Source organism: Schistocerca nitens, chromosome 2 (assembly GCF_023898315.1).
Source record: "Schistocerca nitens isolate TAMUIC-IGC-003100 chromosome 2, iqSchNite1.1, whole genome shotgun sequence".
Classification (NCBI taxonomy): Eukaryota; Metazoa; Arthropoda; class Insecta; order Orthoptera; family Acrididae; genus Schistocerca; species Schistocerca nitens.
Genome location: NC_064615.1, coordinates 192,167,724 through 192,182,335, shown reverse-complemented (window position 1 = coordinate 192,182,335; position 14,612 = coordinate 192,167,724). Strand labels below are relative to the sequence as shown.

Here is a 14,612-nt window from a genome sequence, read left to right as displayed (position 1 = left end):
AAAATTTTCCCAAAATGTCCACTTGATTTAATGGAGCTCAGAAGACTTATTCTTCAAGGTTGCAATGAAATTACGGAAGACATGTGCCATAGGGTAATCATTAACTTCAGTGTTGGTTTGAAGGAAGTTAGGAAACGAAATGGTGGACACATTGAGCATGTGGTGAGTTAGAACAAATCTCCATGAATGGCTCTTCATTGTAGTATATGTTCCTTTCAGATTGTATTGACAATAAAGTTTATATTCAAAAACAAAATGGTGACACATTTCGTGCACCACCCTGTACCTGCTTGTCATTGTATGTTAGGCATATACTTGTGGGACACCCCTTACAAGTTCTGAACTGCATGTAGTGTGTTTTTTCAAAGTTTAGTGACAAATAATTGGCTAGGAACCAGTGATTAATGTCCACAAATATTTTATTAGCTGATATTTCTAAGACTACACTTGATTTGCTATTTATTGCAATGTTTGTATCATCAGCAAACAAACCAAACTTGGCATCTGGTAATGTTGCTGATGAAAGGTCATTGATATACACAAGAAAAAATAAGGACCCTAAAATGGAACCCTGTGGGACCCCACATGTAGTTAATTCCCTATTGGATGTCTCTTTCCTAATAATGCCCTTTGTTTCCTACCAGAGATATAAGCAGCATTTCCTGTTACATCATAATATTCTGTTTTACTGAAAAGGATATTGTGATTTACACAGTCAATTCCTTTGACAGATCACAAAATATACCAGTTGGCTGCAATTTTTTGTCTAATGAATTAAGCACATTTTCACAGTAAGTGTAGATAGCCTTCTCAATATCAGAACCTTTTAGAAATCTGAACTGCTTCTTTGACAGTATGTTAAGATGGTTATAAAGCCGATTGTACATTACTTTTTCGAAAATTTTTGAGATTGCTGGCAACAGTGAAATTGGACGGAAATTTGATGCTATTTCTTTATCTCCCTTCTTAAACAGTGGCTTAACTTCAGCATATTTCAACCATTCAGGAAATATTCCACTGATAAACGACTGGTTACACAGATAGCTTAATATGTTACTTAATTCAGAATCACATTCTTTAATTAACTTAGTTGATATTTCATCATACCCACTAGACGATTTTGATTTTAAAGATTTTATGATGGACATTATTTCTGCTGGGGTATTGAGGGTCAAATTCATATTATGGAAGTTACTTGAAATGTCTAGTCTGAGGTATTCCATAGCAGCATCTACAGAACCTGACAACTCCATCTTTTCAGTAACAGCTATAAAATGTTTGTTAAAAAGTTCTGCAACACTATACACATCTGTCACCAATGTATCATTTACTCTTAATGCTATTTGTCCCTCTTCATGTCTGGTTCTACCAGTCTCCTCCTTCACTATATCCCATATTGTCTTTATTTTGTTATGTGATATGACTATCTTTTCCTTGTAACATATTTGCTTTGACATCCGTATTACAGTCTTTAATATTTTGCAGTATTTCTTGTAATGTGCTATAGCATCAACATCAGAACTGTTTCGGTTTGACAGATACAGTTTTCTTTTTGTTTTACAAGATACCCCTATTCCTTGAGTAATCCATGGAGTCTTTGTAGACTTTGCTCTAACCTTGGTTAGTTTTGGGGGAAAACAGTGTTCAAAAACGGTAAGCACTTTATTAGCAAAAGTGTTATACACTCCTGGAAATTGAAATAAGAACACCGTGAATTCATTGTCCCAGGAAGGGGAAACTTTATTGACACATTCCTGGGGTCAGATACATCACATGATCACACTGACAGAACCACAGGCACATAGACACAGGCAACAGAGCATGCACAATGTCGGCACTAGTACAGTGTATATCCACCTTTCGCAGCAATGCAGGCTGCTATTCTCCCATGGAGACAATCGTAGAGATGCTGGATGTAGTCCTGTGGAACGGCTTGCCATGCCATTTCCACCTGGCGCCTCAGTTGGACCAGCGTTCGTGCTGGACGTGCAGACCGCATGAGACGACGCTTCATCCAGTCCCAAACATGCTCAATGGGGGACAGATCCGGAGATCTTGCTGGCCAGGGTAGTTGACTTACACCTTCTAGAGCACGTTGGGTGGCACGGGATACATGTGGACGTGCATTGTCCTGTTGGAACAGCAAGTTCCCTTGCCGGTCTAGGAATGGTAGAACGATGGGTTCGATGACGGTTTGGATGTACCGTGCACTATTCAGTGTCGGCCAGTGTAGGAGATCGCTCCCCACACCATGATGCCGGGTGTTGGCCCTGTGTGCCTCGGTCGTATGCAGTCCTGATTGTGGCGCTCACCTGCACGGCGCCAAACACGCATACGACCATCATTGGCACCAAGGCAGAAGCGACTCTCATCGCTGAAGACGACACGTCTCCATTCGTCCCTCCATTCACGCCTGTCGCGACACCACTGGAGGCGGGCTGCACGATGTTGGGGCGTGAGCGGAAGATGGCCTAACGGTGTGCGGGACCGTAGCCCAGCTTCATGGAGACGGTTGCGAATGGTCCTCGCCGATACCCCAGGAGCAACAGTGTCCCTAATTTGCTGGGAAGTGGCGGTGCGGTCCCCTACGGCACTGCGTAGGATCCTACGGTCTTGGCGTGCATCCGTGCGTCGCTGCGGTCCGGTCCCAGGTCGACGGGCACGTGCACCTTCCGCCGACCACTGGCGACAACATCGATGTACTGTGGAGACCTCACGCCCCACGTGTTGAGCAATTCGGCGGTACGTCCACCCGGCCTCCCGCATGCCCACTATACGCCCTCGCTCAAAGTCCGTCAACTGCACATACGGTTCACGTCCACGCTGTCGCGGCATGCTACCAGTGTTAAAGACTGCGATGGAGCTCCGTATGCCACGGCAAACTGGCTGACACTGACGGCGGCGGTGCACAAATGCTGCGCAGCTAGCGCCATTCGACGGCCAACACCACGGTTTCTGGTGTGTCCGCTGTGCCGTGCGTGTGATCATTGCTTGTACAGCCCTCTCGCAGTGTCCGGAGCAAGTATGGTGGGTCTGACACACCGGTGTCAATGTGTTCTTTTTTCCATTTCCAGGAGTGTATTTTTCATTCATGCCATGAGCACTGTAAACATCAGTCCAGTGACTGTCTCTGAGGAGTGGCCTAAAAAAATCAATTTTTGGCTTATTGATTACCCTATTTGGCTTATTGAGCAGCCAGCTTAGAGCTTATAAAGAAAACAAACATGTAATCAATTAATGAGTCAAAGAAGTCACACAAAAATTGATGGCAAGTCACTATAAGGACCTGTTAAAGCCTCTTCACTCATTTCTGTAAATAATATACATTTTGTTATTCACAACCTTGCACAAGGATCAATACTGTATTCACAATGGTTACTTATTGTAATGGTGCACAGTAATGTTACTTAGCTAATGTTGGCAATGAGCATAAACATTCTGGACTGGAACAAAGCCAGTCAACTTCCACAGATCACACAGGAGGATCCAAGTAAAAGTGTGTGACCAGTACTGGGCCCCTCCTTCCTTGTATTTTTCAATACGGATAAGTGTAAATATTAGGCTTCACTACCAGCCATTTCTTTTACCACAACCTTCATTTGGCCTTCACATTCATTGGCATCTCCAACTCACAACCTAACTGCCACCTTTCAACCTAACCTAGACCTCAGACTGTGCTACCAGTCAGTTTGTCACCACAACCAAGATTTCAACAAGCATCCAATACAACTCCTTAACCCAAAATAGGGTATCCATTTCATTTTTATTAAAAAGTGGGGCATTTTAAAAAGTTTAAAAATGTGGGACTATCAAGGGAAAAACTAAATTTAATGAACACAGAATTTGCATCAAGCACTCAGATGATCCCAAATGACTTTTTATAATTATTCTGCTGCAATGTCACCATACTTTCCACTTTAATGTACTTTATCAAGAAGTGCCTTTTCGTTTGAACACTTACCTATGTGAGGTTTCCTTGTCTTGAAATGATTCACAGTGTCAGACCTACCACCACGTTGTAAAGGGACACCCTCTTCTAACATTATCTTTCTTCAACAGAAATTATCGATACCAAAAATACTTTCTACCTTTTAAACAGGTTAATATAATCTCAGCTGTTTAAATAAAAGAAATTCATATGGTTTTGTACATAAGGTATTATATTTCAGGGTAAAATGTATAAAAAGAAATTACTTTATTTTCTTTGTTACAGTTGATATGTACTAACACTGTATGTACAGTTAAAATTACTCTTCTTTTAGAAACATTTGAAATTACGAAATATTCAGCACACTTAAAATTCCTGTTATTAACTGCACAATATGACACTAATTATTAAATTTATTTCTGGATTCATTTATAAAATAATAATAGAAATTAATAGAAAGTCATTTGTCAAGAAAGTTAGTAAGCTGTTTGGAATATTGTTAGTTCCACAGCATGGGGTAGTAGTGGGCATGTCTCTGATGTGATTCGACGTGCCTTTATGTTTGGCAATAACAATGTAATTTACAATTTTGAAGTGGAAATTGTAAAGACGGTGTTATATAGAAAAATGTGATAGAATAAAAAAATTAAAGAAACAGAAATTACAGAGCAGGTTTACTTCAGCATTGTCATGTCATTTGGAACCAACAATGTCAAAAATTTCAGCCTTAAGAATCAACCCCTAGACATGAAGAACTGGTGACAACTGTGAGAAAAGAAAATAAGTAAAAACGTTTATTGTAAATCTTACTCCTTTCAAAGCTTATTAAAAGATTTTATTTTGAAGAAAGTGATAATACACAGGTGATGTGAGGGAGGAATAAAATTAGAAGTGTGGGCGTCGTCTGGGATCAATTGACTGATAATGAAGTTTTGTCTGTTGCAGAAGAAGACAGAGTGGTTTGTGCCATTTGCAGTTTATATGTAAATGAATTTCCTGTCATGCAAAGAAAGAAGATTGAGGACTGCCCAATAAAGTCGTATCAACAGTGACGAGGTGCTACCAACAATGACAGACTGAATGAAAGACTTTACAACTACGACAAGGGACATTGAATAGGAAAGATAAGTACTAACTATTTGTGAAATTAATTTGTTTGTGGACCCGTGTGATTGTTAAAAAAATGAATAGAGATGAGGGTAGTAGTGATGTAGAAGTGAAAGCTGTGGGATCCAGTCAGTACATGTTTGAGCTGAGTGAAATTGTAGTCAGCAAAGAAACAGTAAAAACTGATATTTTGCAGTTGATTTTAGCAAATCTACAGGAAATGAAGACAGATAACAATAGTAAATTGGATAGGGTGCAAGACCAAATGGACCAGCAATCAGGTTTCAGAGCTAAAAAATGGGTTATCAGAGAGGTTAAAAAGTATGAATGAAAAAGTTGATGTCTTAGAAAATAAATTAATTGTTTTGGAAAATAAGTTAACTGCCAAATCTGCAAAACATTCTTCAAATGTTAATGACGTCAGAGTTGAACAGATGGCCATAGTGGAAAAAATGGAAAAAAACTTAAGTAATTCAGACCAAAAAATTTTAAATGTTGAAAACAATATCCAAATTAATGTAAATGTTTTAGATCAAAAAATTTCAGCAGTTCAGGAAAACTGCATTCACAAAAATCAGTATTCAAACAATGATACTGCATGGTCCAACACTCAAGTCAAGAGCTTTCCATCAGGCAATTTACATCCTGTGGATTTTCTGCACAACTGTAAAGATAGTTTTGTGTCAGGCATGAATGAGAATCAAAAAATTAAATTTGTTAAAATATGTCTTGAAGGAGAAACTCTGTCATGGGTAAGTTTAAATTTAATTCAGTGGGAAACATATCAAAGTTTCAAGAAAAGTTTTTAAAATAAATTTTGGTTGGAAGCTGAACAGGGAAGAATCAAAAGTGAATTTTTGAATGGTCCTAATTATAGGAACAGGGCTCGTACTTTGAAAGAGTTTTGTATGAACCAACTTAAAAAATTGACACACCTTGATAAACCATTTGACAAAATGAACTTGGTTGATGCACTTAAAAGGAGATTATCAGAAAGATTGCAGCAGGATTTAGTACACAGACCTGATGACTGTCTTGAACAATTTTGACAGGCTGGATACGGCAGTAGAAAGAAGTATGTACCATAATAATTGGAATGATAGAAATCATAATGGTAGTAATTACAGAAACAGAGATAATGGTAACTTCTGTCAGGATCAAAGTGTCAATAGAGAGAGAAATTTTGAATATTGGCAGGATAGGAATAATGGGGATAACCATGGGCATTTTAATAGAAGGAACAATCATAGAAGTAACTACTCAGGAAACATCAGTTCGCCTCAATGAAGGTCCACAGTTTTGGGGTGAGGAAACACAAGAAGCACAGGACTCCCAATTTACACTTGCATTTAGACAATAATAACAGTGTTAATGACATGGCACAGGTATCTGAAGTTGAACAGAAGGAATACCAGACTTCTCACTTACTTTTTGATCAAACATTTTGGTGTACTATGTTTAATTATAGTGATAAAGGTATCAATCACAAACCAGAATGTGAGAGTAATGAGAATTTTGATGTCATGTGTACTAATGATTTCTTCTCTTGGTCAGAAAACAGTGTTACTGATATATGTAAATCAAGTGATGACTATATTGGATCTGAACTAGGTGATATTTTTGATATAAATGTAAATGGGAGCTGTGAAAGTTGTAAGTCTGAGACTGGTAGCTTATTGCAAATGAATGGAGGTGTCGATGGAGATGAGACTTGTGTTGTTAATGATGTTGTTGATGAAGTAATTTTGGCAGAATATGATGATGATGATGATGATGATGATGATGTCAATGTTGATGAGTAGCAGGTATTTGTGGAGTTTAAGAAAAATGAAGTTTCAGCTAAGGTAACTGATGTATATGATGATGTAAGTGAGAGTCATGGTATACAAGTCCAATCAAAGCAATTTTTCATTTATGTCATGTGGAGTAATGATCCAGACAATAGAGGTGTGTTGTCTATAAGCCTAGAGAATAAAGGTGAAAACTTTTTGAAGTTTGTTTAGGACCAGTTTGATGATAACATAGATAAATGTGCATTCTGGAATAGATTAGCTGTGGTTAGTCAAAATTTGGTGGAATGAAGTGAAAGATGATCTAAGCAGGAAGTGTAATTTTGACAGTAATATATTTTGTGTTCCTTTTTAAATAAGTGATGTTAGTTGTGCTATGGAATCCATTCATTGTGTTCAATCTATATCTGGAAACATGAGTAACCAAAGTAATGCTATGATACTAGTAAAGTTGATAAAACCCTGCAAAAACAATGTGGATGTAGCATTTGATGAAATTGAAAGTGATCTTTTACATGAAGTGTCTAATAACAGAGATGATGATTCAGATTTTGAGTGTCCTTACATTAACTAATGATGAAGTATTGAATAGAATTGGGGAGAAGAGGAGTATGTGGCACAACTTGACAAAAAGAAGGAACCGGTTAGTAGGACATGTTCTGAGGCATCAAGGGATCACAAATTTAGCATTGGAGGGCAGTGTGGAGGGTAAAAATTGTAGAGGGAGACCAAGAGATGACTACACTAAGCAGATTCAGAAGGATGTGGGTCACAGTAAGTACTGGGAGATGAAGAAGCTTGCACAGGATAGGGTAGCATGGAGAGCTGCATCAAACCAGTCTCAGGGCTGAAGACCACGACAACAACAACATTATTAAGATTAAGAGTGATCAGTGGGAAGGGAACTGTTTGTTTGACATGGGTAGCCTGATTTATGGTATATCTGAACAATTTAGAGACAAGATCCATCATAGTAAGAATTTTGTGGAAATGTCCATTGCATGTGTAAAGACAAGAGGAGCTACTACTGGTAAGCCAAGCAAGTATGTAAAATGTCAACTACTGTTAATGTTTAGTATAGAGGACAAGGCCTTTGAACATGGATGCATAATGATCCCTAGTCTGGAAGAAAATATACACTATGTTAGCAGATCTGTAAGACTATATAATTATGCTTTTTTCAGTTGTAAATGAATGTAGTATGTAAGATGATGTGATTTCTAGAGTTCTGTCTTATCTATTGACTTAGTTTAAATCTACGATACACTTAGTATATCTGTTTGTAGCACCTTGTTAGTTCATTTTTTTTGTTGCATTTAGCTCTGTTCATTAAAGTTTCATATGTGAAGACTTTTTAATCTCATCTGAGATAAATCCTTTATACTTGCTTTTGGAATATAAATAGGGAGAGCATATGCCATGTGATGTGAAGAAGGTATTGAACAGCATATTTAGTACACAAAACAATGTTTCAGGATTTGATGTGAATGCTAGACAGGAAGTTACCTGTCCTTGGAGCATGTGATGAGAACTCTATGGAGGGAACTGAAAGATGTGAGTGGATCCACTCCCCTCACTGCTGTATGGCTGTACCCTGCTGAATGAGTCAACTTACAAGAGATTATAGGTGCTGGCTAATGTCCTCATGCAACTATTAACTACATCAGTGTTGAGACTGAGATTTGTAAATTATTAGCCAAGACTGCCAAACACAGTATTATTCTACATAAATGCATATTCCTTCAAGTAAGGGGATTGACTTCCCAACACATAGTATAACTTTAAGTCAGTATGTATTTTTTCAGTTGTAAATGTATCTTCTAGGTCTTTATGTATGTAGGTTAGTTTGTATGGACAATTAGAAAATAGTGAGGAAAACCTTCACAAGCACAGAAAATATAACAAGATGTATACATGTCTTCTTTCGTACGCTGGTTTTGCTCCTAAAGCTACTCAATTATTTCATCATTCAAAGCTATTTATGACTCTGTTTACCTTTATTTATCCTGAGGACAGCAATATTGTATCTGACTGGAATGCGCATTGTGGGCAGAGTCATGCTTAACTCTGTTTTGGGTACCCTGGTCATCGCGACTGTGTGTGTGTGTACTCAAGGAGAGCACACAACCAATGATCAAGGCTAGATGCTTCTTATAATTACTCTTTACATATGATTGAACTTATTGATATGATTATGAACTGTATTCATTTTGTCGTGTCGAAACTTTTTTTCTCATTTTCACCCATTTTAGTTTGGATTCATGGGTTGGTCCCCACATCATAAGCTTAGGCCCTAATATTTTTTCATTATTTTGTCCTTTCATGAGTCAGCATATCCTTAAATACTCTGGCTTATGTGACTGATTCATTTGGTGCTATACTCCTCCTCATGATTGATTATATTCTTCTGATCTGTAGCTGTCATGAGTTTTTCGAATCAGCTCAGTCATCATACACTTGTGATTTGAATTTTTTTCTCTTCTCTTTGGAAGATTTTGAAGGTGTGATTTTATGGCTGTAAACTTGCAATTAGTAATCCTAGTAATTTACCTTGTCTCTGTATTTATTTCTGTAGTTTACCAATTGTCTTGTGACAGAATGTTCCACAGATCTGAAAATCTGAATGCCATGTCCTGATATATGTATAGATTATGACTTTCATAGTAGACATTATTCTTATGTTTTCTGTAATATGTACCAGATATTTCTGTACATCATTTTGTACACCGTCTGGTAAACCTTATAGTCTGTCACAAAATATTGTACAAAATATTGTAAAGGGACCCCCCCCCCCCCTACTACCATTACCTTTCTTCAACAGAAGTTATTGATACCAAAAATACTTTCTACATTTTAAACAGGTTAATATAATCTCAGCTGTCGAACTAAAAGAATTTCATATGATTTTGTACACAATGTATTATATTTCAGGGTAAAATGTATAAAAAGAAATTACTTTATTTTCTTTGTTACAATTGATATGTACTAACTCTGTACGTACAGTTAAAATTTCTCTTCTTTTAAAAACATTTGAAATTACGAAATATTCAGCACACTTAAAATTCCTAATATTAACTGTACAATCTGACACTAATTATTAAATTTATTTCTGCATTCATTTACAAAATAATAACAGAAATTAATAGACAGGCATTTGTCAAGAAAGTTTGTAAACTCTTTGGAATACTGTTAGTACCACAGAATGGGGTAGTAGCGGGTACACCTCTGATGTGATCGCATATGTTTTTATGTTTGGCAGTAACAATGTAATTTACAATTGTGAAGTGGGTATTGTAAAGACAGTGTTATATAGAAAAATGTGATAGGAAAAAAAATTACAGAAACAGAAATTACGGAGCAGGCTTACTTCAGCATTGTCATGTCATTTGGAACCTACAAAGTCAAAAATTTCAGCCTAAAGAAACAACCCCTAGACATGAAGAACTGGAGCCAACTATGAGAAAAGAAGATAAGTAAAAACATTTATTGTAAATCTTACTCCTCTTAAATCTTATTAAAAGATTTTAGTTTGAAAAGAGTGACAATCAACAGGTAATGTGAGGGATAGCAAACTTTGATTAACACAAGTCCGATAGAAAACTTTGATTTGCACAATGTACATTCTATAGTTTTTGCACTGCCAGTGGTAAAAGTACTCATTTTTTATGTTGCTGTTAAAATTATGTTTTCATTGTTAGCAACAGTGCAAAACATTAATAATAAATAAACAAAGATTATGGAGAAAGTTGTTCAAGTGGTGCTTCTAGCATATATATTTGCACATTGTGCGGCAAATTGAAATCAAACATCTGCTAGCACAAAATACTTTAGCCAAGTAGAATAACAACAAAGTGAAACATTTGAGTGACACCAAACAAACTTTTGGGACAGTGAAGCACTTTGAAAAATGTGGGCTGTCCCAGGAAAAATGGGATGATGGGCACCCTATTCCAAAACCATGTTGTCCACTGAGATTTCAGGCCAGATTCCCCCCCCCCCCCCCCCAAAAAAAAATCACCATTTTAGCCTTAGTTGTAAAGATATTAACAATGAATTGTTAACTAGGTAATTCATGAGAAGAGGTGCACATTTTAAAACATTATCTTTTCTTGCACTACTAGGGTATTATCTGCTTACAGCACATATATAAATAAATAAACAATAAATCATATTACATCCTTTATCTGCTTACAGAACATACAAATGTAAATTAATAAATAAATAAACAATAAATCACATTACATCCCTGAAAATTTTCCTCTATGTAGGAATTTACAGAACATAATATGTGAATCAATGAGCCACAGTGAAAGTAAAACTTGGCAAGGGAAACATGTATTGCTAATAAGGACTTATGTATAATTATATTCTGCAACCACCATCTCTAAGTTTTTATGCTCTTTTTTTTGTTCATGCAGTATTAATGATGGAAGCAGAAAAGTAACCCTCCAACCCTCCCCCACACACGTATATCCAAAGCTGCAATACCCCAGTTGACAACATTGACCTGGTGGGTTGAGATGCACTGACGAGAAAATATAGACAGACAGAACAATGTAGTCATATGTGAGTGTTTTGTAATAGCTGTCTCTAAAGGATATTCTCTGAGAGTCAGCAATGTTTTTAGTCTTGTTTATGTGCCTGTGGAGCATTCAATGGCTAACCTATATGGTGAGTGGCTATCTTTATTCCTTCCACTTTCTGCATTCCACCCAGAAGTTTCCAGTATCATAATGATAAGTCTCTATTCTGAGGGTTAGTCTAGAAGTTAAGATTCAAGAAGTAGATGTTCTGGAGTGTGTTTTTATGCGTTTGTGTTTTTGGGTGTATGTGATGTCAAGCAATAGTGATTTTATCCACTTGTACTTGAATTATTGTAAATGATGTCCACAGTGGTTAGGGTCACAGTCTCTAGACTGCAGGATCCTTGGTTTGATTTCCCTGGAATGGAGATTTCCTTCATTCGAGAATTCAGTATTTGAGCTGTCCTAATCAGTTCATCTCATCTTTATCACAAAGATGCTCAAGTTGCCGATGTGGTATCAAACAGAAAGACATGCACCAGGTGGCTGAACAGCCCTAGATGGGGGTCTCTTGTCCAACAATCCCATACCATCATTTCACTTCAGTTCATTCTAGATGATAGCTCTATTTGAAAGTTCATCTGATAATATAAAGCACAGATCACTGTGGTTGATTAATGTGCAACTCATTTAAAAAAATAATAACTGTATAAATATGTTTGTAGCATATCCAGGAGCTTGTTTGATCCCACAGGTTAAAACATTTGATAGAAGTGGAAATAAAATATTTTATTTCACTTTAAATTGGAGACAGATCTCTTGCACAGCCTTCCTTTCTTTTTGTCACCTTTGGTTCTGCTTCCAAATTTTTAAACTGTAATGCAATAGAAGGTAGAATAGTGTTGACTCACATTATGAACAGACTATGTGCAGATGAAATAATTTTCTCTGAGCAGATGAAAATGTACGGTGACTATGTCTGCAGCATTAAAGAATACACTGTAGAAACACAAAATTTGCCATAGTCACAAAATAAACTCAAACTATTAACTGACCCAGTAATTTAATACTGCATTTCACATGGGAAGTGCTGGTGAAATGATGATGACTTACTTCAGCTTATGTTTTTATTTACTTTAGTTTGTCTTTTACTCACTGGATGACCCGAGACTAGACACTGCTTATGTCAACATTAATTGTTTTATTATAATACTCTAAATTCCAGGACAGAAACAACAAACAAAAATGAAAACATCTGTTAACATCAAGAAAAGTAATGAGAATTTTGTACTTATGCTATAAAAAGGGAGGGAAAGCTTGAAGGCTTGGGAAATTTTCTGATCTTTAAAGTGTGGCTATGTGCCAACTACCACAAATTTTGCAGATGAATGTTACATTTCCTCACTTTTCTTTTACTACTTATTTAATTACTGTTTTTAAGCCTTTTAAGGCTTGTTGTGTGGGTAATTCATTCATGCTTATTTTTACAAGGAAACTAAATGGCTGGCCAGTACAGTGGAATTCCCAGTACTGTTGTTATAAACAAGCTGAAAATATTAATCTTAGCTTTCATAACTTGTATGTATCTTCTTCATGGATGGATGAGGGATCAGTTGAGTAAGGTTGCAATCCCTCTTCACTCCCCAAAAAAGAAAAACCAGTTCTGAAAGTTAGGATTAATATTTTCCACTTTTAAGTGTTTTTAACAACATTACTATGAATTTTGCCTTGTGAAGGTAAGTGTCGGATAGTCATTGTGCCTCACTGCAGTTTTAAATTTTCTCAGCTTAATTTTCCTTTTGGTACATACTTACTTTTAAGGAAATATATTTATAGTGCTGCTGTTCATGTGAGCAGTGGTCAATTGCTGTGAATAAGTTTCACATTATATTACTTTCACTGTATGACTAAAGATTAATGCCATTCACCCAAAACATGAGTTTATAATTGAGTTAATGTTAGCAGGTGTTACAGCTGAAGATATCTCCCTGAGCCGCTGCTGGGGCTCTGGAAATCTACATGGCCATGCACCAACTTCATATGCCTCTGAAAGTTTGACGTGCGGCTGAGTACTTTGTTGCAAAGTTTACACACAGTCTCTCCTGAATGTATTTTCTTGTGTGATGACAAGTTTTTAGCGTATCTGTAAGCTGCTCCACAAATGTCACAGGAATACATTCTTCCCTCAGATGATGACTCCCCAGTGTGGTACAAAATACCGGGTAGACCTGTAGAAGAAAACAGTCCTCAGTATTTGCAAATAAAATTGAACTATTTGTTCTTAGACATTGTATTTGTTCATCCAAAGCCAATTAAAGTACTCCAGTCTTGAACAGAAAATTGTGATACTGAATAATTATGAATTATGGAGGTGTAATCTTTGCTATTTACATATGGTGAATTTTCATCTTTTTTAAGAATTAAGCAACCTTTATTGTGTGGTACAAACAACATAACTGGACATGGAACAATTGACAAGCCATAGACCTCTATTTTCAGTTATCTGCAGAAATGAAAAATATTTAGCCAGCTAGCTAGGGAGGAGGGACAGATGGGGGAGTGTGGTGAGAGAGGGGGGATTTTCTGGTGGACACACAGTTCAGCATGGAATTCAAACACAAAATAACTTCAAATTTTTATTGAACAAAATGCAGTTCCCGAGACAAAATCTACCACATTCTTGTGGGTTATCTTTTGGTACTTCAGCCACAAAATCTCAGTTAAGAGGGGCATATATTTAATAGCTGATGATTTAAAGCTGACAGGATGAGTGCTAATTAAAAAGGCTGTAGGGAAAGAGAACATCAAACTTATTAATTAGTTTTAAAAAGGAACAAGTGGATTCAAAAACTTCAGAACAATGACAATATATGATGTCTTCTATCCAAAGCTTCTTTCTTTATTTTGGACAACATAGCTATCTTTTATGTAAACGGATATATTCCACTTTGTTTTCCCACTGGGATTACTGCCTGAGAAAGCAAAGCAGTCATCAAAATTGAGATTCCAGAATGAAATTTTCACTCTGCAGTGGAGTGTTCTGATCAAAACTGTGTGCTGGACCGAGACTCGAACTTGGACCTTTGCCTTTCGCAGGCAAGTGCTCTACCGACTGAGCTACCCAAGCACGACTCATGACCTGTACTCACAGATATAATTCCACCAGTACCTCATCTCCTACCTTGAGTGAAAATTTCATTCTGGAAGCTTCCTCCAGACTGTGGCTAATCCATGTCTCTGCAATATCCTTTTTTCCAGGAGTGC

At 36.9% G+C, this 14,612-nt stretch overlaps 1 protein-coding gene across 2 annotated transcripts in view; it reads right to left on the bottom strand.

Annotated features, from left to right (window-relative positions):
• LOC126235879 (broad-complex core protein isoforms 1/2/3/4/5-like) overlaps nt 1–14,612 on the bottom strand; it is a 514,245-nt gene that overhangs the window by 78,119 nt on the left and 421,514 nt on the right. Inside the window, exon 6 of one of the 2 annotated variants that reach the window (XM_049944794.1) lies at nt 13,074–13,576. The exons of the other annotated variant lie outside the window; for it this stretch is intronic. Coding sequence (XP_049800751.1) covers nt 13,317–13,576 — 260 coding nt within the window. The 3' untranslated portion in view covers nt 13,074–13,316. Of the gene's footprint in view, nt 1–13,073; nt 13,577–14,612 lie in introns of those variants that run through there. 2 annotated transcript variants of the gene reach the window in all.